Consider the following 21,196-nt stretch of genomic DNA (forward strand, 5'->3'; position numbering starts at 1 on the left):
AACTAATACATTGACAAGTAACAACACATTAATTAAGAGATCTAATATGGTGACACATAGCAAAAGAACTACTCTTTTATTAGTATAGGGATATATATATATATATATATTATATATATATATATATATATATATATATATATATATATATATATATATATATATATATATATATATATATACATACGTCTTAGCCCGCTAATCTAAAATTCTAGCTCTGCCCTGCTTCATGGGTTGCGATTTTAGCATAGTGGCCTATGATTACACATTTATCATTTCTTTTTTTAAAATTCTATTCGCACAATGCTTTTTTCTTTTATTGATTGTTAACCTAAAGACAAAACGGTTGGAAAGACATGGAAGTCTAGTTTCCATCACAAGAAACAACGAGTAATTTGGAGATTTCTAGAGAACATTTTGGTCGTTTTTTTTGTAGGTTGTCGAATGGACAGATCCATCTAAATTTGACAAACTTTTTTGGGTTACACTAGTGTTTTGAGATATCAATGTTTGTTTAGTGAAGTCTTTAAAGTTTCTAAGTTATATATGGAGTATTTTGATCTTCGAAGGTTTTAAGAACCGTCCCTAAATGCCCATAAATAGTTGAGCTTTAGTAGTCTAACATGTTTAGTTTGATCATTTTCTTAATGAAAACTAAATTTAAAATTTAGATTATTATTTATATATTATATAACTATCAAGTCGGGATCTTGGACCGATTGGTATACCAGTCCCCCGTTTCCCTCCTTGATTTTTAGTTCGGAGATTACTTGTCCCCATCTTGGTCAACTCGGGTTCAAGTATCGCGTACGATGGTTTTTGTCATCTCTAATATTTTGTATCATATTCATTATTTCTAATTTTACTAAATTAACTAGTATAAATGGTTGACTGTGATAAGAATATGAGGAAAAAGACAGTTTGATGGAAAAATGATTGGTCTAATTATCTGTTATGAATTATTTTTGTTAAGTAGATGATTATCATTGTGTGAAACAAAAACGATACTTTTATTTGTATTACAAAGAGTACAAATAGAGGAATTTGATCACAATTTACTATAATTCTTTTCAACCGATATACATTAAAATAATAATAATTCATCTTATTTCACATGATTCAATTCATCGTACAAACAAATACATATTAGTCTCCAGAAATTTGATGAATGAATCAATCCTCATCAACTCGTACATATGAAGTCCAGTAATTATATGCAACATAAATGCTAAAAGCCGCGACCACTACAAAGCCAACATTCACCATTGCTGCAGAAAACTCTTTAGATTTCACAACTTTGCCTACTCTTGCTCTTATATTAGGAATGATGGACGTTTTCCCGTTTGTGTTGGCAATAGTATCGTTTTGGTTATCTTGAGGCAATGCCATCGCAGCTGCAGAAGGCGATTCCATGGTTGTGGGTGTTGGAACTTTTTTGGGCATAGTAACACGAAGACGACCTTGGGAGAATTTGGCATGAATGTTGTTTGAGTCATAATCTTTTGTGACCTTAATTTCTTTCAAAAAACGGTTTCTCCTTTTACCATCTACAACATTTTCTCCAGTGATCTTCAAAATCCCAGTATTGCTAATCTGGATTCTTAGTTGATCCTTCTTGAATTCTTATATATAAAACACATATATATAATTAGAATATATGAATCAATAAAATCAGTTGTTCCTAATTGTATTTAAAAAAGCAAGAAATATGTGGATGGATACCTGGGAGATGGAGCACGAGTACATCTTGTCCATCCTCACGTTGCCATGTGCACATGGGTTCGAATTCATCATAAGATAATAACTTTTGCAATTGGGTGCCTCCAACCTTTGAATCCATCGCGATTATATATAGAACTGTTTACTAGAGACAATTGGAAATTAATCTGAAAGATGATTAATTTTGGATTTAGCGGTGTTGTTTTTATAGTGGTAGCATGAATGAATAATGTTATTCCTTTTCTAGTAGTGTTGGTTTTGTTGGTTTTGCTTCGTTAAATGGCAAAAGCTTAGGATTCAAAAGCTTTTTGTGAAAGCAAGGCATGGCTTGAAACAAATTAAAAAAAAAAAGAAGGATCTTTGAACATGCGATGCATGCATGAGGTAACTTTTAAGATGTTTATGATTGATTTTGATAGTTTTATGTTGTTTTAATCCCAAAAATGATATGAATTTGGTAACTAATTTATCGTCAAGATTTTAAAATTTTACTATTTGTTCCATATATGTTTAAATTGCTTGTAAAATTTGATTAAAGGAAATGTATGTTAGAATCAATATTTAAAAGCTTATCAAATAAGTTTATAGTTAAATAGGGTCAGGTATTATTTTAGATACCTGTGTCCTTTATTTGATATTCAAATTTATAACCTATAGATTATTAAAATTTGATTTAAGAAACGTGTTCTTTTGAATGAAATATGTTCTTTCTACATGCACACTTTTGTCATCATGAATAAATATATTTTTTTGTAATTGGAACTCAGTAATTTTGACATCCAAGCTAACTTTTAACCATATCATTATAAATTATTAATTTGAGTATTATATCAAAGTAACGTCATACTCAATTGCTCATATTAGGTTTTAATAATTTGACGGTAAATCTTATTAATATATTTCTAAAATATTCATAATTCCACCTATATCATATATATGACTTGAATTTTTAATTTAAAGAGAAAACCCAACACTTAATACCATTAAACTAGAAGTCCTTTGATGATAGATATCTTTGTTGATATATAAAATTTTCTTCCATGAACACAACATAAAAGCACATAACTTTCATCTTAGATACTTCATGACTTCATGTTTATAGTGTATTATATAACTACTGGATTCTAAAATCTTTTCTTTACTTAAAACTTGTTCACCAAGTACTCCAAATTCGTTTCAACTTTCAAATACTTACCAAATCACCACATAGGTTTTATTTATTTATTTATTTATTATAATTAAATATAATTCGGTCCTCATTGTTGGAAAACTTTATATAATATATCGACAAATGATTTAACATTTAAGTTATATTCATCTTTAACGGGTCAAATGATTAATTAGATTTTAAAATATTTAGCTGGCCGAAAACAGAAAATATCATATGTTGCCGAGAATGAATTCAAATGTGATAAACACTTCAAATATTATGCCTACGTTTCTATTTCAGACATTTTTTTATGATTTTTCGACCTAATTACAAAACCTAAATATTAAAGAAACATGTTAATAAAGACATACAAAATACATATTAAAAAAAACTTTACCTTCTCCGAAAATGTTCATCGCATTTCGGATTGAGATTTTATTTCCAGGGCAGATTTTTTTTAATTTTTAACTACAAAACATAGGGCTGTAAAATAACTAAACGATCGAAAAACTGTTCGTGAAATGTTCGGTGATACATTCGTTTATTTAATAAATAAACAATATTGAACATTTTTTTTCTTTGTTGAGTTAAACAAACAATGATGTCATTCGTTTATTTACTTTTGTTTATGTTCATTTGTTTATATTTGTATGTTAATATTTGTTTATGTCAGTTGATGATGTTATATATATTGATCTTCAATGGTGTTTGAAACCGACAGAAAAATAATGAACTTCAACCTAAAATCACACATTCAGTTGTTATTGATCATTCTTTTACTTGTTAGTATGATGTGAAAGTTAATAAATAGTCGTTGTTATTTATCATTCTTTTAGTTGTTAGTATGATGTGAGAGTTAATAAATGGTCTAAGGTGTCGTACTTTTCAAGTTTGCTTTTAGTGAAAATATTTAGACTTTATTTCCAAGTTATTTTTGGATTTTTTTTGTTATACATTATATGATTTATGTATAATTGTTTTATTTATGTATGGTTACTCATTTGAATGATTATTTTCGATTGTGAATCTAAAATAGAAATCGTGTGGCTTCATTATCGGGTTCAACCAAGCCGGTTCAAGAGAAAATTAAATTCAACAAGAAAAATAACCAATTCAACATGTTTCAAAAAACTAGTGGTGAGAGGACTGAACGCAAACCGATCATTCCTTAAATTTTTTAGACTAAAAGTATAAAACCAACTTAAACATGGAATAAAGTCGGTCTAAACCAGACATCAAGGCGCTTCATGGAAGTGTGAAAAAGGCATCATATATTTATAATGAAAAACCCCATAACCATTTTCTTATTGGCTTCGATGTTCAACCTTTGTCACATGTGACTTAACATATTCAATTAATAGCTAACTCACATCACTTAAGAGTTCCACAAAGCACAAAGCAAGCAACATTCGTGCAGTAGCACTCCACTCCATAGAATAACCAAAGAACATTCAAACTCACATACTATAACTCATGCTAGGAACTTCCACTCTCACTGTCGGTTGCCTTATGCATGCAAATTATACACAGTACAAGATCAAATAGAGTGTCGAATAAAGAGACTACCCTAGGACCACAACCAAACGAGGAATAAGAAATAAGACCAAATCAATCATTTTAGGACTATATGATCCTAATCGTATTAAAGCATACACTTAGAAATTACTGATACCAATACACATTTCCAATCTAGCATAACATCTAATGCTTCCTAGGCTACAGGACATCACATATCAGGCTAATCTATCATGCAATTCTTGAAAGTGTCCCTAGCCTTATCCTAGCATGCAATTCTCATAACATATAATCATAAAAAACGTGTATGGGTATTATGGGAGTCACTTACGTGAGCTCGGCTGATTGCATGCACCACCCCTTTTGTCTTTATAAAATCCTTTTAGAAATTTATTCCTTTTTACAAAATCTTTTTAGAAACTCATTTTCTTTCAAAAGATTATCAATTCCTTAGTTTGAGTTCAAACATACTCGAGAGTGTGCCTGAATCCCTCAAACCAAAACTCTGATACCCACTTGTAACGTCCCAAAAATTATGAGGTAAGAATTTCATTGTTAATTCAAAAAAAACATTAATTTACTTTAAGTCAAACATTCATTGTCATTTTTCTAAATATTCAAAGGTACTTTATAAGAAAACAATTATCAGAATACAATCCCAAAATCACTATAATGCAGAAACATGGGTGGATGCGCTGCGATCACGTCAGACCCTTCCTTTTCGAACTGAAAGTACCTAAAACTATAACCATAAAAACCGTAAGCACAAAGCTTAGTGAATTCCCTAAGATACCACATATCATACATACCATTAGGCCTAGCCCTCACATTAGGCCCATCCTACCATAATGGGATTAGCCTTACCAAACCAATGGGCCTAGCCCGATCATACAAATGCAAAAGTCACGAAGACAATTAGCACATACATAACATATAATGGGCCTAGCCCTTCCTGATCCATGGGCCTATGTAACGACCCAATTTTCACGTCCAAAATTTTCATTTTTGATTAAGTGATTTGCAAAACATTTGTAACAAAATATCATCCGATCATATCATTTAATAAAAACATGTCTCGTATCTGAGAACCGAATCGCAAAACATAATAACGTCAGAGTACAAATCCCAGAATATCTCATAGTGCGGAAAACAAAGAGCGTGTGTATGATGTGCCGCTACCACGCCAGCTCCTTCCCCTTTGCTGAAGAGGTACCTGAAACCAAAACTGAAAACTGTAAGCACGAAGCTTAGTGAGTTCCCTCATCGTACCACATACCATACAATCACATCATATACATACTGTCAGACATTTCTGGGATGCCGACCTACCCGTACGACCATTATGGGGTACCGACCTACCCATGCGGCCATTCTGGGGTGTCGTCCTACCTGTGTCAAGCCATTCTGGGGCGCTGACCTACCCATGTCGAGCCATTCTGGGGTGCTGACTACCCTTCGGTCCTAACAACCGAACCTCGGGGAGTATTTCACCCCTACTACTACTATCACATATATCATAGCATAATCTATTGTCAGACATATATGGGGTGTCCGACCTACCCTTCGGTCCTAACAACCGAATATCGGGGACTTTTCCCCCTCCTACTACCTCTATCTCATATAACATATCATGCTAGCAGCTAAACATATCATAACATATTGTTAGGCATATCTGGGGTGCCTAACCTACACTTCGGTCCTAACAACCGAACTCTATCACTATCACATATCATATCACGCTAGCATATAAAATATCAGGTAGTAGCAACACAAATGAATATCACAAAGACAAACATCTAACATACGATCCCTACTGGTGGGCCGACATTGTGGCCGTAAACCCACCGCTACTATAAGGTAACTCACCTCGTAGTAGCTGTTGAACTGTGCAGGAATCCTCTGACTGCTGCCGCTGCTGCTCCAAAAATCCTCTGGCTAAAATTCCCACAAAACACTTAGTCATACACTGCTAACTGTTCTTAGGGTAAAATGACCATTTTACCCTGACCAAGTCAAAGTCAAAGTCAACTTCTAGTTGACCTGACTCGCCGAGTTGGCTCGTCAACTCGCCGAGTCCCTATCCTTCCATTAGACCTCATACCCATCTCTACTCGTCGAGTTAGGCGATGACTTGACGAGTTTTCCTTCTAAATGAACATCGACTGAATCCTCATCCGACTCGCCGAGTTGTATGAACAACTCGTCGAGCTCATCATCAACTGATACACAGGTCCTGTCCTTGACTCGTCGAGTTATATGAACAACTCGTCGAGTTCATCTTCATCCTTAAGAAGATTGCCTTGGACTCGCCGAGTATGTTCATGCACTCGTTGAGTCCCATGAATTTCCAGAACAAGGGCTTAGTCCAGAACGTTGGGTCACTCCCTGGGACCCCCTTAAAACCTTTCCACACTCAATTGGATCCTTATGACCCTCAACTGATATGGGACAGAACCTTGGACTCGCCGAGTCCAAGAACGGACTCGTCGAGTTGGTCACAACCACTCACTGGATCTTCACTTTCTGAAATACAACCTTTCATCAAAAGATAGATCTATGCTTCTACAATCGATCTAGCACGTAAAGTTACAACCTTTATGTGCTTGCATGGGACTTTGAGCTTAAAAGGTCCTTAAACAAGCCCTTTCAAAGCATGGGGCCTTCTTTGAGTGCAAGAGCCACTCCTTTCTGCCTTGTAACCCCTCTAAGGGCCTAGATCCGAAACATCAACTCCAAACCATGCTTGCAATCATGGTTGGTGACCAAAATGGCTTAGAAAAGCCCTAAAACTTCACAAAATGGGATCTAGCAAATGGAAGAGCAAGGTACAGGCTTTTTACCTTCAATGAGCTAAAAATGGTGCACAAACTCGGATCCCTTTAGCCTCCTCTTGTTCCTTCAAGCTTTTCCTTCCCTCCTTGGATCACAAAAGCACCAAAGTCACTCTAAATTCCTTAGATTGCTTCAATAACGGCTAGGGTTTGCTATGGGGGTCTTCTGGGAGCAAATGGGACTAAGGAGGCCGAGTTAAGGTGTTTAAATAGGGTGCAAACCCTCATATTAGGGTTTTTGCCCAAACAAGGTCTACTCGTCGAGTCAGGGACCCGACTCACTGAGTCCATCGCTTAAGTCCCGTTTCCCTTCTCGCTTCTACTCGGCGAGTTGGACCTTCAACTCGCCGAGTCCAAGGCCAAAATGCAAAGTATTTAACAAAAGAATACGTACCAAGAACCAGATGCTACAAATCTCCCCCACTTATTTTAGACTTCGTCCTTGAAGTTTGCTGCTTGATCCTGAAACAGCTCGGGGTAATGTTCCATCATCTCATCCACCGGCTCCCAAGTCCACTCCGACCCCTTATGGTGCTGCCATTGCACCTTTACGAGTTCCACTCCTTTGTTCCTCAGATCCTTCGACTTCCGGTCAAGGATCGCTACAGGCCGCTCGATGTAATTCAGGTTGCCATCAACCTGAATATCCTCCAAGGGTACCACTGCTGAGTCGTCCACCAGACACTTTCGCAGTTGAGAAACATGGAAAGTGTTGTGTATCTGACTGAGTTCGGCTGGCAAATCCAGTTTATATGCCACCTTGCCCACTCGGGCTATAACCCTGAACGGCCCAATGTACATGGGGCCCAACTTGCCCCGTTTCCTGAATCGGATAACGCCTTTCCATGGCGACACCTTCAGGAGAACCATATCCCCGACGTTGAACTCCAGGTGTGATCGGGGCTTATCGGCATAGCTTTTCTGCCAACTCTGAGCAGTTTAAAGCCTGCTCCAAACCTGCTAGATCTTCTTTGTCATCTTGAGCACTACCTCAGTGCTCCCCATCACCCTTTAGCCAACCTCGCCCCAACATATCGGGGTCCTGCACTTCCTCCCGTACAACATTTCGAAGGGAGGACGATCAATGCTTGCATGATAACTATTGTTATAGGAGAACTCTGCCAATGGAAGGTAGGTATCCCAACTACCTCCGAAGTCTAATACTCATGCTCGCAGTATATCCTCCAGGGTCTGGATGGTCCGCTCGCTCTTCCGATGTTCCTCCTTCATGGCCTCTTGCTGGGCCTCCCGAATCCGCTCCAACAACGGAGTTACCACTGTCATCCTCAGATAGATATCCCTGATTGGCGCTGCCTTGCGGGTAAGCGCGTCGGCCACCACATTGACCTTACTCGGGTGATAAAGGATCTCGCAATCGTAATCCTTTACCACGTCCATCCACCGACGCTACCTCATGTTTAGATTCGGCTGATCCATGAGGTACCTCAAACTCTTATGGTCCGTGTAGATGGTACAACGAATCCCATAGAGGTAATGACGCCAAATCTTGAGGGCGAACACAACAGCCCCCAACTTTAAATCATGTGTCGGTTAGTTCGCCCAACGTACTGGTCAATGTCTCATTCTCATATTCATGGCTTAATCCCTTAAGATCTTAAAGTACAAATTCATATCAACTTCTAAATAAGGTATTAATCCATAAATTTGGAAGCTTTAAGCCTTTGCATGGATCCAAGAGGTCCAAATCCTAGATTTAGCATTCTTCTTTCATAAAATGACCATAAATTTTATATGGTTGATCCTCAAGACCTCAACCATCAAGATGCAAAATTTATCATCAAGGAGCCTTAAAAAATATTAAAAGGACTACTCAAAGCTTCTGGGGTAGCTCTTACTCACAAAAACTCATCCATGGGACCTAAATATGCTCCAATCTCAACTAATCTTAAATCTAAGCATAGAATAACCAAAGTCAAGACTTTATACCTCCCGGAGGCTGAGATGGATGAATAGACCCTGGATCCACAAGATCCAACTCAATCAATGATCCTCCAAGATTATTCTTCTTCAGATGAACCAAAACACACTAAATCATTCAAAAACTCAAGATTCACACAAATGGAAGCTAAGGTTTCGTGAGGGGTCTTCAAGGGAATGGGGGCTAATGAGGAGGCAGCCTCATGATTTATAATGATGCTTAAATAGGGTCCAAACCCTAAAAATTAGGGTTTGACCCTGACTCGAGTACGCCTAGCGTACCATATGTATGTCCATCATATTAGGGGAAAACCTTGTGTCCAAGATTCGGCAAGGTACACCCCGTGTACCTTAATTACGCCCGACGTAGGGACCTAAATTGAAAATTTTGTATATTTTAAGCCAAAAAGAGAAATGTACGTGGAACAGATGTTACAAACCACTAGGTAATAAATTCATGCAATTAGTATGATGATCTACTACACAAAACTCATATGAAGGCAATCAAAGACTAGAACTAAAACATGTAAGGTTTTGATTCATCAACTCTAGAAAAACCAACAATATTAAATCCTAAAATCTAAATCAACACATAATTCAATGGGATCATCTTCACCAACAAAAGTGTAACGTTTTTAACCTCTCATCATAACAAAAACACACACTAAACCAATTCAAATAAGACTAGACATGATTAATTCTAGCAAACCGAATAGATCAATGTTGATTTCTCTAGATCTCTTCAACTCTTAAGCTTCAATCGATTTCTGATCTTCCCAAGGTTTTCCAAAGGGTTTTTGTCGCAATCCTTCTACAAAAAATGTCCAAAAGCCCCTCAATTAGACCTAATGTTTGAGTATTTATACTTTCCATAATTCTGACTCCCACGTCGTGGAGAATAGGCTTCACGACGTGGCAACCTGGTTCCACGCATATTCTCCAAGTCAGTCATATTATCATGAATCTTCTCCTCCCCACGGTGTGGCAGGAATTCCCATGTTGTGGGCTTCAGAAAGCTTGTCTTTTTCGCCTTCAATTGTCATAGCCCACTCTTTCTTGCTTCCAACTTCGCGTTTGCTTCTTTTTCATCCTGAGCATGTCTTTGATACTATAAAACAAATTCAAACATAATAAGTACCTTATGTCCCAAAATAAGTATAATTGTAGCCAAAAGTATTAAGATAGTGTACAAAAGATGTGATTAAATATGCACATATTAATTAAAAATCTAATTTATGTTCGCAAGTTTACTCACGATAACTTTGTCTCTGTCATTTTTGATCCTTTTCGTTTCTATAGAGTTAAAGGATCTTAATTCAGGTACATTTCTTCAACGATGTGATACTGATGGCCATCTCTACCCGTTCCTCCCGTCTACTATTTCATCGCCGACTGCTCAAGCTTTCACAGTTGTCTCCCTCCCTAACTGCATAGACGTCTTGGTCACCCCGGATCATCCATTTTAAATTTTGTAAACTCTTGAAATTTTATTTCAAGTACTTCTAGTAAAATGCCACTTTGTTACGCTTGCTGATTGCCTTTTACTTTATCTACCTTAAAAACCTATCGAGTGTTTGAACTCATCCATTATGGTTTATGGACATCTCCTATTACTAGCATGAATGGTTTCAAATATTATATCTTGTTTCTTGATGATTTCTCTCATTTTTTGTGGGTGTTTCCTTTGCGTGCTAAATCGGAAGTCTGATAGCTTCATTTTATTTACTTATTTTTATAGTTTATTTTAGTACATTTCATTCGCATTTTAGTTAACTTTCATGCATATTTTCCCTTTTGTTATTTTTATGACCATTTCGGGGTACTTTCTAGTTTCTTGAGCATTATTGCAGATTTTCTTGGAAACTAGCGGGGCGGCACTCTTGCGAGGCGATTGGGCTTGAAGGGAATTGGAGATTTCATGCTTGATGGCTATGAAGGTGATTCATGGGGTGGACTTGTCAATTGCTTGAAGGCTTGGAAGAATTGAGCTTTAAATTTGAAAGATGCGGGGGAACATTCAAGCGTATGAAAATTATTAATCGGGCGAGTTCACGAGCTTTGGAGGATTTAGAGAGGTCAAATTGGGCTTTAAATGAAGAAAAACTTGAAGAAAATGGGCTAGGAGGTGATTGGATTCGATCTGGGCTAGTGGGATATGCTTTAGAGGCCCAAAATCTCAAAGGAGCCCATGTCAGGTACCACCCGCGCAACCCACCCGCGCAGCAGCACGCGGGTCGCGCAAGGCCCTGCAGGGGCAATTTCGGGAATCCTTCTTTTGAGCTATTTGAGGAAGGTTGGTTCCCATCTTTTGCATACTCTTGGACATCCGATTTTTGAAGATTCTCTCTGGAGTTTTGGAGACTTTTGAAGGCCAAGAACCCTTGAAGAACATCATATTTTTACCTCTTGATTCTTGCTTAATGTTTGGTACAAATTTCTCTAACTTTGTTTCTTTGTGTTTAGTCATGCTTGGCTAAACTAATCTTGGTTGACTTTTGGTTAATCCTTTGAACTTTTGTTGAATGTTGAAGAATCCATGAACATGTTCTTAAATCTTTATGGGAATGTTTTGTGTTTTAACATCTTATCACTACTTGTATGTTTTAGTTCATGAGTTTAAATATGTTTGTGGTGATTAGTTGGCTAATTTCTTGATTAAGTAAAGGATCTTCAAATTAGCAAGCAACAAATGATTTTTGTGTTGTTTTTGCTTCACACAATCATAAAAACATTTCCTCCAACATGGTGGTGAAAGCATTTGACCCCTCTTGGATTTGGTGACTTTTTGGTTCTTAATGCTAGTTGACTTTCACTAATTACATGCTATTTGGAATTAGTGACTTTGACTAAGGAAATTGTTATGAGCTTCTCTAGCCATTTCAACAATTAAGAAAAGTCTAGGTAATCTCAAGCTCCTTGGATTACTATAGCCAAATTAAGGATTTAAATCAAAGTATTGCACCATTGGATTCTAATGATATGTTCATCAAAAGTCAAAGTGAGGAAACTTTAAGTCAACCATCTTTCCCTCATTGGTTTTACATCAAATTCTTATTTTTGTTGCATTTGTCTATTTAAATCATAGTTAATTCTAGTTGTTTCAAGTATTTCAAAACACCAAAACCCCCCATTTTATTTTTATTGTCATTTTCAAGTATTTTTACAAAGAGATTTTTTATAGAGTTATAAATTGAACCAATCTCCGTGGATTCGATCCCTTTACCACTATACACTATTTTAGTGTGTAATATTTAGGGTTATTATTTGTTTTGGCCTCGACAACCACCAAAGTCTATTCTATTTTTTGCAACTTTCGCATGTATGTCAAGAATCAATTTAAAACTGACATTCAATCTTTTCAATGTGACAACGGATGTGAATTTAATAATCAACTTCTTCTTTCCTACTTCCAATCTAATGGCCTAATGATTCGTTTCTCATGCCCTTACACATCATAATAAAACGGAAAGGTCGAACGCTCCATTCAAACAATCAATAACATTGTTTAAACTTTCCTTTTTCAAGCGTCTCTCTCCCACCAAGTTTTAGACCGAAGCGCTCCTGACCATCGTGCACACGCTTCATCTACTCCCAACCATGACATTATCCTATAAAACTCAGTTTGGCCGTTTGAAATATTATTTGATTTTTTCCCACTTATGACCATCCTCGTGTGTTTGGTTGTCTATATTATCCTAATATTGCTTCCACTGAACCTCACAATCTCTCCCCTCAATCTGCTGCCTGTGTGTATCTTGGTCCGTTTTGTGATCACAAAGGACATAAATGCCTTGACCTCCTTTCTCAACGTGTTATCATTTCTTGACACGTTATATTTGATGAGGAACACTTTCCATATTCTGATTTTCACCCTACTCGTGTTACTTCCGACTACGACTCTATTACGTCCCTCAATGATGATCCTCCCATCATCATCATTCTGCCTACCTCAACTAGCACCTCCTTTTCCTCGTTCATGCCTGTTAGTTCATCGCCATCCACAAGCGAACAACTTTCATCTGATGATCATGCTTCCCATTATCCTCCTACTTTGATCTGTCATCCTATGACTACAAGCTCACACACTGGTTCTCTTAGACATCACGTTCTCATGAATATTTCTTCCACCAACGATGTCTCTCCCATTTCACAATCCACCGTTTAGGCTATGTGTGATCAAAACTGGAAACTTGCCATGAATGTTAAGATGTCTGCTCTCACCTCCAATCATACATCATATCTTGTCCCTCTCCCCCTCTCTGCCAACATTTTTGGTTGTCGTTGGTTCTATCGGCACAAGTTTGACTCCAGCGGTAAACTTGATCATTATAAAGGTCATCTCGTTGCGCAAGGTTTTTATCAACAAACAAGTTTAGACTTTGATGAAACTTTTAGTCCTGTTGTAAAACCCACCACCATCCACACGATTCTCAGTATTGTTGTCTCTCGCCAATGGCCTATCGACCAACTTGACGTTTAAGAATGCCTTTCTGCATGGTGATCTCACTGAAGAGGTTTATATGAAACAACCTCTTGGCTTCGTTCGTCCTGATTACCCTAATCACGTTTTTCGTTTATGCAAAGCCCTATATGGTCTCAAACAAGTTCCTCGTGCTTGGTACCAGCGATTTGTTATCTATATCTTGTCCCTTGGATTCACCAACAGTCGTCTACTAACTCTCTTTTTACCTTTCATTGTGGTAGGGAGACCGTCTATCTCCTTTTTGTACGTTGACGACATCAGTCTCACTGCATCTACTACCGCCTTAATCACAAAAGTTATTTCCCTTTTGTCTGCGGAATTTGCTATAACGAACTTAGGTCCTTTATCTTTTTTCTCAGCATTGTTGCTACTCGTACCACTTAAGGTTTGTTTCTCTCACAAACTGCTTTCACCAAAGAGTTCTTGTCCCGTGCCAACATGACCTCTTATAATCCATGTAGCACCCCGACAGATACAAAGCTAAAGCTTTTCGGGTATAGGAACTCGGTTTTTGACCCGACCTTGTATCGAAGTCTAGTTGGGGCTCTACAATATTTGACATTTACTCGTCCAGATATAGCCTATGATGTTCAACAAGCCTGCATGTTCACGAATGACCCTCTTGAACCTCACTTCCTTGATCTTAAACATATTCTTCATTATCTTAGTGGAACTCTTGATCATGGTCTCTATATTTGTCTGTCGCATGTTGATCGTTTAGTTTCTTACTCTGATGCTGATTGGGTCGGGTGTCCTAATACCCATCGATCTACCTTTGGTTTCTATGTATATCTAGGTGACAATGTCATCTATTGGTCCTCAAAATGTCAACATGTTGTCTCTCGTTCAAGTGTTGAAGCCGAGTACAGGGGTAGCTAATGTAGTTGCTGAAGCTGCATGGCTTCTCGAACTCTCGTGTCCCTTAACTCGTACCACTGTTGTGTACGTACCTAGCATCTAATCATGTTCAAAACCAAAGAACCAAACATGCGAAAATAGATTTATATTTTGTTGGGGAACACATTGCTATTGGTTAGGCTTGCATTTTTCACGTGTCATCTGCTCGTCAGTTTGCAAATATATGTAAGGACTACCCACACAATTGTTTATTGATTTTAGAAACATTTTAAGCATTTGACACCCCCTGCTCAAACTGAGGGGGAGTGGTAAACTATTATTTGTTGTGTATCGTATAGTTCTTTTATTCTTATATAATAAAGGGTCTCTTATGTAAATATATAATTGGTTGTACATTTAAAGGCTTGAAATACATAGAAACCCTGATGAGTATTTTCACTATTCAACAGGTTTATTTAATGTCGTATGTTGATATTAAAAGTGACTACCTGATCCACCAAAATCTTTCTGACTACAAATTCAAACTATTTCTAAGGCATGGGGGAGTGGGTGGCAAAAAGGCTCGACATTTGCTTGGCATGCCATACAAACATCATCCCTTAAACATGACATGACAACATGGCATATCCACCCTTATAAATTTCATGTCATTTATGTTGTATGACAAAAATGACATGACAAATATTGTATGGTGTCAAATATGACATGACATAAGCCTAATCGAAATGTTTGAGAGAATTCGAAAAACCATATGGGGGTAACGGGAATATGATGAATACTATATTTTAAACTTTTCATAAATAAAAAACATTTCAAACAGACAGATCAGGTCTAAAACTATCCATTTTAGATACGAATTGTTATTTTTATAAAGTGCAAAATTGTTAATTATTTCTAAATATTATTAAAAAAGAAACCTTATGACATCATCTTAAATAATCTGAACCATTGATTGTATTTTAATCTTATTTTTTCTACTCTTAGATCAAATTGCTGACATCATTTTCCCCATATGAAATGTATTTAATTCCAATAACTGATTTCCAATCGTCAAACAACAACTTACATTCGTTGAAATAGAATGCATTTAATTCTAATAAAAGCTTTCCATATTTTAAATCTTGAATTTCCGGTTATGAAGATTTTAATATGATCAATTTTAAAAGCATATTACTAACAAACCATTTCAATCAAGACATTAATATCAACCATTAATTTAAATCTGTTTATATTAGTAACCATTAATATAAAATCTATTTTTATTAGGAAATCATTAATACCGAAAAATCATATTCAAATTATCACATACATATACGATTCATCCTTGAATACGCGGCTCACACTTATTTTCAATCGTTTCTTTTCTTCAAACCTTCTCCTATAACATCATTATTATTGCTTATAACTTTCATCATCATTCTCTGCTTCAAACATTCGCTCTTGTGCAGTAGAAGGTCGATACCTTCTTTCGCTTTTTATATTTTTTTCGATTATTTTTTTTGTTCCTATATCAAATATATGTATTCATATACAGTGACGGAGCTTGAACATTTTTTTTTGGGGGGGGGGGGGGGGGGCGAAAGTATAATATACATGAAAATCGGAGCAGGGGGGCCACAACATAAATTTTATATTTTTAGGCTAAATATGTATATAAACTAAAGTGGAAGGGATATTTCTAACAAAAAATTCAGAGAGGGGGGGGGGGGGGGGAGGGGGCACAGCCCCCCTTGCCCTAAGCAAGCTTCGTCCATGTTTATATATTTCGATTTTCTTTGTCACAGAAATCAGTTAACTACTTTTCTGAAACTTTTCAAATAAACAAGAAAAGATATTACGTACCTTTAACAAAACAAAAATTAACTATCTTGGGAACTAACAAATGTTACTTATATATATATATATATATATATATATATATATATATATATATATATATATATATATATATATATATATATATATTAGAGATGATTATTATTTTTTTTTAATTTTTATGTTATAAGAACCCGGGTAATTTTGGCATGATTTTAAAATATTATTGAAATTATTATTTTTTTTAATATCATATCAACCTACTTTTTTTATCTTTATATAGTAACAATAAAATTTATAAAATTACACAACAAATATACATATTTCGAATTTTGTAATATTATTATACCTTACAAAATACAACTCTCTCCAAAATAATTTTCGTCAGTAATTTCATCCATAATTTCACCAAATTTAAATTTGTATTTTCTTTATATAAATTTTTTTAATGATCTTGAGTTTTTCCTCCAAAAATATATCAAGCATTTACGTCTTAGATAATGTTGTCCCGTTATAATTATTACTTTCCAAAAATATATCTGTTTAATTAGGAATTTGATATAATGAAGGAAGTAAATGTTAATTAAAATGAGATATATATTCAATAATTATTACACGAGTTTATTAAAAAAAATTAATATCAAAGTGCAAACATTAAGCATTTTTAAAGTGAAATTTCAGAATACAGACAAACAATGATATTGTATAATGAAGTATAAAATTGAATAGACTGAAAAAAAACTATTAAGGCAGTCAATCTTAAAAATAACATAGTTATGAAAAATTATAAAGTAAGATAAAAATTATAAGATATTAGGAGATTTGTAAAAAGTACAATTAATAAAAGCGTCACGGTTATTAGAAAAAATAAAACCGTTAAGATTAGTAAAAATATAATATATAAACTAAATTATCACAATAGTAATGAAATGTCATTATTTGATATTTCATATAATTGAAAGATATATCAAATTACATTGATGATATACTAAAAGTATTCAAAGTTGCACCAAAACTAATGCAAAGTTCTTGCGAACATCAAATAAATAAGAACAAACATAAAAGCTAGCACTTATATTCATAATCAATTTAAAATAAATCAATCATGATTTAGAAAAGAATCTTCATTGATGATATACTAAAATTAAATCCATATAACATTTAACATTCTATAAATTCTATTATATAACTTTATTTGAATAAATGAAATAGTTTTCAATATTAATGCAATAGAAAATATGGTATATTGGTTGTCAATATATGTTTAAATTAGGTAACATTATTATGGAAGGAATGTCTAATTAAAATGCTTATAATTATCTAACAATATCATAACTATATGAGACAAGGAAGATCGTTCAACTAATAAAACAAAAAATGTTATTTACAAAGAGGTCATTCAATGATTATAGATAATTTTCGTTTTCAATGCATTTTCTATATATTTCAATAATATCAATAACCATATATTTTTTTCATAATCATTATGCAATATCTGTAAATGATTATATATATATATATATATATATTTTGGATTACCGCATTTAACACGGGGTATAATCTTGTTTTGTATAAAGTATAATTCAAAAAAAGGAAAAAATACAGTATCATGCTTCAAACGTAACTAAAAAATCACACAATCCTCTAAAAAATCATCATTTCTTCAAATCCGCTTTTCCTTGATTTAGTCCAAGCATGCCATTTCCACTCATCATCCGAGCTTAACACTTTAATGGCGTGATTACGTTATTCTTCTTAACACTTAACCTCCACAAGTCCCCGCAATCATCTTCACTTGCACAAAAAACCGTTTCTTGAGCACTATATGCAGAATGCAGGTGATTTTCGAACTCTTTTTTCGTTCACATGTCACCTTAACACCTAATCATCCACATTCTGTTTGCTGAATTGATGAATTTGTTTCAGACAAGAACAGTGCAAGTGGGACAACTTTCAGATCTAGCTAGCGAGAGAGAAATTCACGAGTTTTTCTCCTTTTCTGGCGAAATCGAGCACATTCAGATCTGCCGGTTGTTACTCTCTTATCAATTGCGATATTACCTATTACTTGTTTTTGTTTTTATTAAAGGAACTTAGGATTATGTTCTTTTTTGTAGGGGTTGTAGCGATTCTGAAAGAAAGAAAACCGCATTTGTGACGTTTACAGATCCAAAAGCTCTCGAAATAGCGTTATCGCTATCGGTAATCCACTTCCTAATTCCTTTTAGAGTACTTATCCCCAACTTATTTACTCTGTTCATATAGTGATTTGGATAATCCACCATTTTGTCGATAATCTAACATCTAAGGACGATAAACCATAAATTACAAATGGCATCTTGTTGTTTTCAAACCTATTAAGTCAAATTGAGCATGGAATTGGTTCATATAAGGTTCTTTCTCATGGAAAATTCAAGCTGTTTCTACTCTGTACCATTTTACAGGGAGCAACCCTTGTGGATCAAGTCGTTAGCATTACTCCAGTTGAAAATTATGTACAAAAACCTGAGGTATTTGTATGTCTGTTACAATCCATATATATCTACTTTCTCCTTTGGTAATTGAAAACTTATTATGTGATTCACTTCTTGCAGGAAATTTGTGCAGCTGACAATGCAGTTAGCATGGCTAGACAAAATTCCTTTTCAAATATTGAAGTAAGTCAAAAGAAACACTTATATATAGCTTATCAAATAAGTCATGTCCTCATTAAGTCAATTAAGTAAAAAGAAAAACAATATCTTTCAACTCTCTTTTCCTTTTTTATCAGACGAATGGGACTTCTCCTCGTAGTGGAAGAGTGTATGCAAGTAAAGCACAAGATGTTGTATCTAGTGTGTTGGCTAAAGGTTCAGCTATTGGACAAGACGCCATGAATAAAGCTAAAGCATTTGATCAAAAACATCAATTAAGAGCCAATGCATCTGCCCGAGTGATTTCATTAGATAAAAAAGTTGGACTTACAGAAAAATTTAGTGTTGGGATTTCAGTGGTGAATAAAAAAGTTAAGTCAGTGGATCAGAGGCTTCAAGTGTCTGATAAAACAATGGCTGCATTAATGGCAGCTGAGAGGAAGTTAAATGACACAGGATCAGCTGTCAAATCAAGCAGGTTTCATATTATTCCTTTTTTACAGTTAAAGAAATAGCAATGTACTTTGTATTTGTAATAAAAAAAATGAAATATAATAAAGAAATCAATGAAAGTATATTGCTATTTGTTGCAGATATGTGACAGCTGGATCCGCTTGGCTAAATGGTGCATTTGGTAAAGTGGCAAAGGCTTTGCGGGTGTAAAAACTAGACATCAGTGGAACTTGGCAGTGTCGAATTTAACTACAAAGGTAATTCTTTTTATTTTTTTTAATCAATAATCATTTATCTACAAATTTACACGTAAATGAATCAATGTGCGTTATACTTTATCTAATAATGGGATGATTAAAAAAAAATGAACTTTCTAAATTTACTTTATCAAAAAAAATTTAATTATTACTGTAATAATATAGTTTCTGTAATAATTAATTATCAGGATTCTGGCATTACTGCATGATTTCAAAAGCTATTGATGTTTGGGTTTGATGAAATTGTGATATACCTCAATGTTGTTCTGTTGTTTTATGGTAAGTTTTGTGATTCATTTATTTGTTTATTATCAGTGTATTTATTCTCCTGTAAACCATTTTATGTTCTCAAAGTGTGAAAAGTAAAAACATTTGATGGATTTTAGGAGCATGTGTATTATATATACTCCATTTTTTTCGTCTCCTATGAATTTGAATAATCGTCACACTTCTCTAATCTCTAATGCGTTGCTTTTTTTTTTTTTTTTTTCTTTTTTTGTATCTAATATTAAAATTATCTCTTGTGGAATTTACCATATTGGAATTCATCATGGTCGGATTATTTATTAAGCACAATGGACAAAGATAACAGGGAACAATTTGATTGTCAAATATACATTATTTCCCCCAAGTTCTAACAATGGTTTACTGGTGATGTGCATCCAAATACTAATCAACGACTCAAAGTTGATCATGAAATGTTGGTTTGAAAGAAAGATTATAAAATAGAATAAAAAATCAAATTTCATAGATGGTTATCTGGTTCATAGATGGTTTCAATTTCTTGCGTGATTGATCCTTGCGGTTTCAATTTTATTTCATATATGGTTGTATGTGGGAAGACCGAGAAACTAAAATGAAAATAGTAATGGTTGCGTGTGGGAAAAGAGTAATTGTTGTATATGCATTAGTTTTTTTTTGGATGGAATAAACTGTGAATGTTATTGGAGAAATACGATTAGAGTGCAGACTTGATCACATGAAGGTTTTATTTATTTATTTATTTATAAAACTTGTTTATGTTTTAGAGGTCCAAATCATCTAGAAGGGACCAAATAAATCCTAAATAGCTACCGAATTCAAAATCAAATTAATAACCATGGAGTCATCGCCAACTTCCAACCGAAACAGCCAATTTTCCTGCTATAAATCGACAATGAATTACATGAGAACAGTGACAGCTATTTCTGTAGGACACGTGACAAACTGACAATCATAGTGGAAAACCAGCTTCAAAACATGAACAACAGTAATTTTTTTCAACCTTATGATGATTCAAATCAAGAAACTGTTGAGAAGAAAATTGCAACAGACTAACAGATGTTGTGGTGATCAACAGTGGAAGTGTTATGCGATAATATTCCTTCTGCAAGTTAGGTTTATATAATTTAATTAATTTGAAGTGTATATATATATATATATATATATATATATATATATATATATATATATATATATATATATATATATATATATATATATATATATAGACAGACATGTATCTATCTCTTTTTGTTTCATTGGTTTCTCGTTTCTCGATTCGA

General features: G+C 34.6%; 2 protein-coding genes across 2 annotated transcripts; one reads left to right on the plus strand and one right to left on the minus strand.

The window, feature by feature from the left end:
- Window positions 1-1,080: 1,080 nt before the first annotated feature.
- On the minus strand, window positions 1,081-1,970 carry LOC111916559 (inactive protein RESTRICTED TEV MOVEMENT 2). Its single transcript, XM_023912222.3, has 2 exons — window positions 1,723-1,970; window positions 1,081-1,622 (listed from the first exon to the last, which is right to left on the minus strand). The coding sequence occupies exons 1-2, from the start codon at window positions 1,838-1,840 to the stop codon at window positions 1,174-1,176; spliced, it is 567 nt and encodes a 188-aa protein (XP_023767990.1). The 5' UTR covers window positions 1,841-1,970; the 3' UTR covers window positions 1,081-1,173.
- A 15,959-nt stretch (window positions 1,971-17,929) lies between these two features.
- LOC111916601 (binding partner of ACD11 1) lies at window positions 17,930-20,109 on the plus strand. Its single transcript, XM_023912268.3, has 8 exons — window positions 17,930-18,147; window positions 18,236-18,339; window positions 18,427-18,511; window positions 18,754-18,819; window positions 18,904-18,966; window positions 19,080-19,420; window positions 19,536-19,652; window positions 19,841-20,109. The coding sequence occupies exons 1-7, from the start codon at window positions 18,142-18,144 to the stop codon at window positions 19,603-19,605; spliced, it is 735 nt and encodes a 244-aa protein (XP_023768036.1). The 5' UTR covers window positions 17,930-18,141; the 3' UTR covers window positions 19,606-19,652; window positions 19,841-20,109.
- The last annotated feature ends 1,087 nt before the right edge of the window (window positions 20,110-21,196 follow it).

Source organism: Lactuca sativa, chromosome 1 (assembly GCF_002870075.4).
Source record: "Lactuca sativa cultivar Salinas chromosome 1, Lsat_Salinas_v11, whole genome shotgun sequence".
NCBI classification, from domain to species: Eukaryota; Viridiplantae; Streptophyta; class Magnoliopsida; order Asterales; family Asteraceae; genus Lactuca; species Lactuca sativa.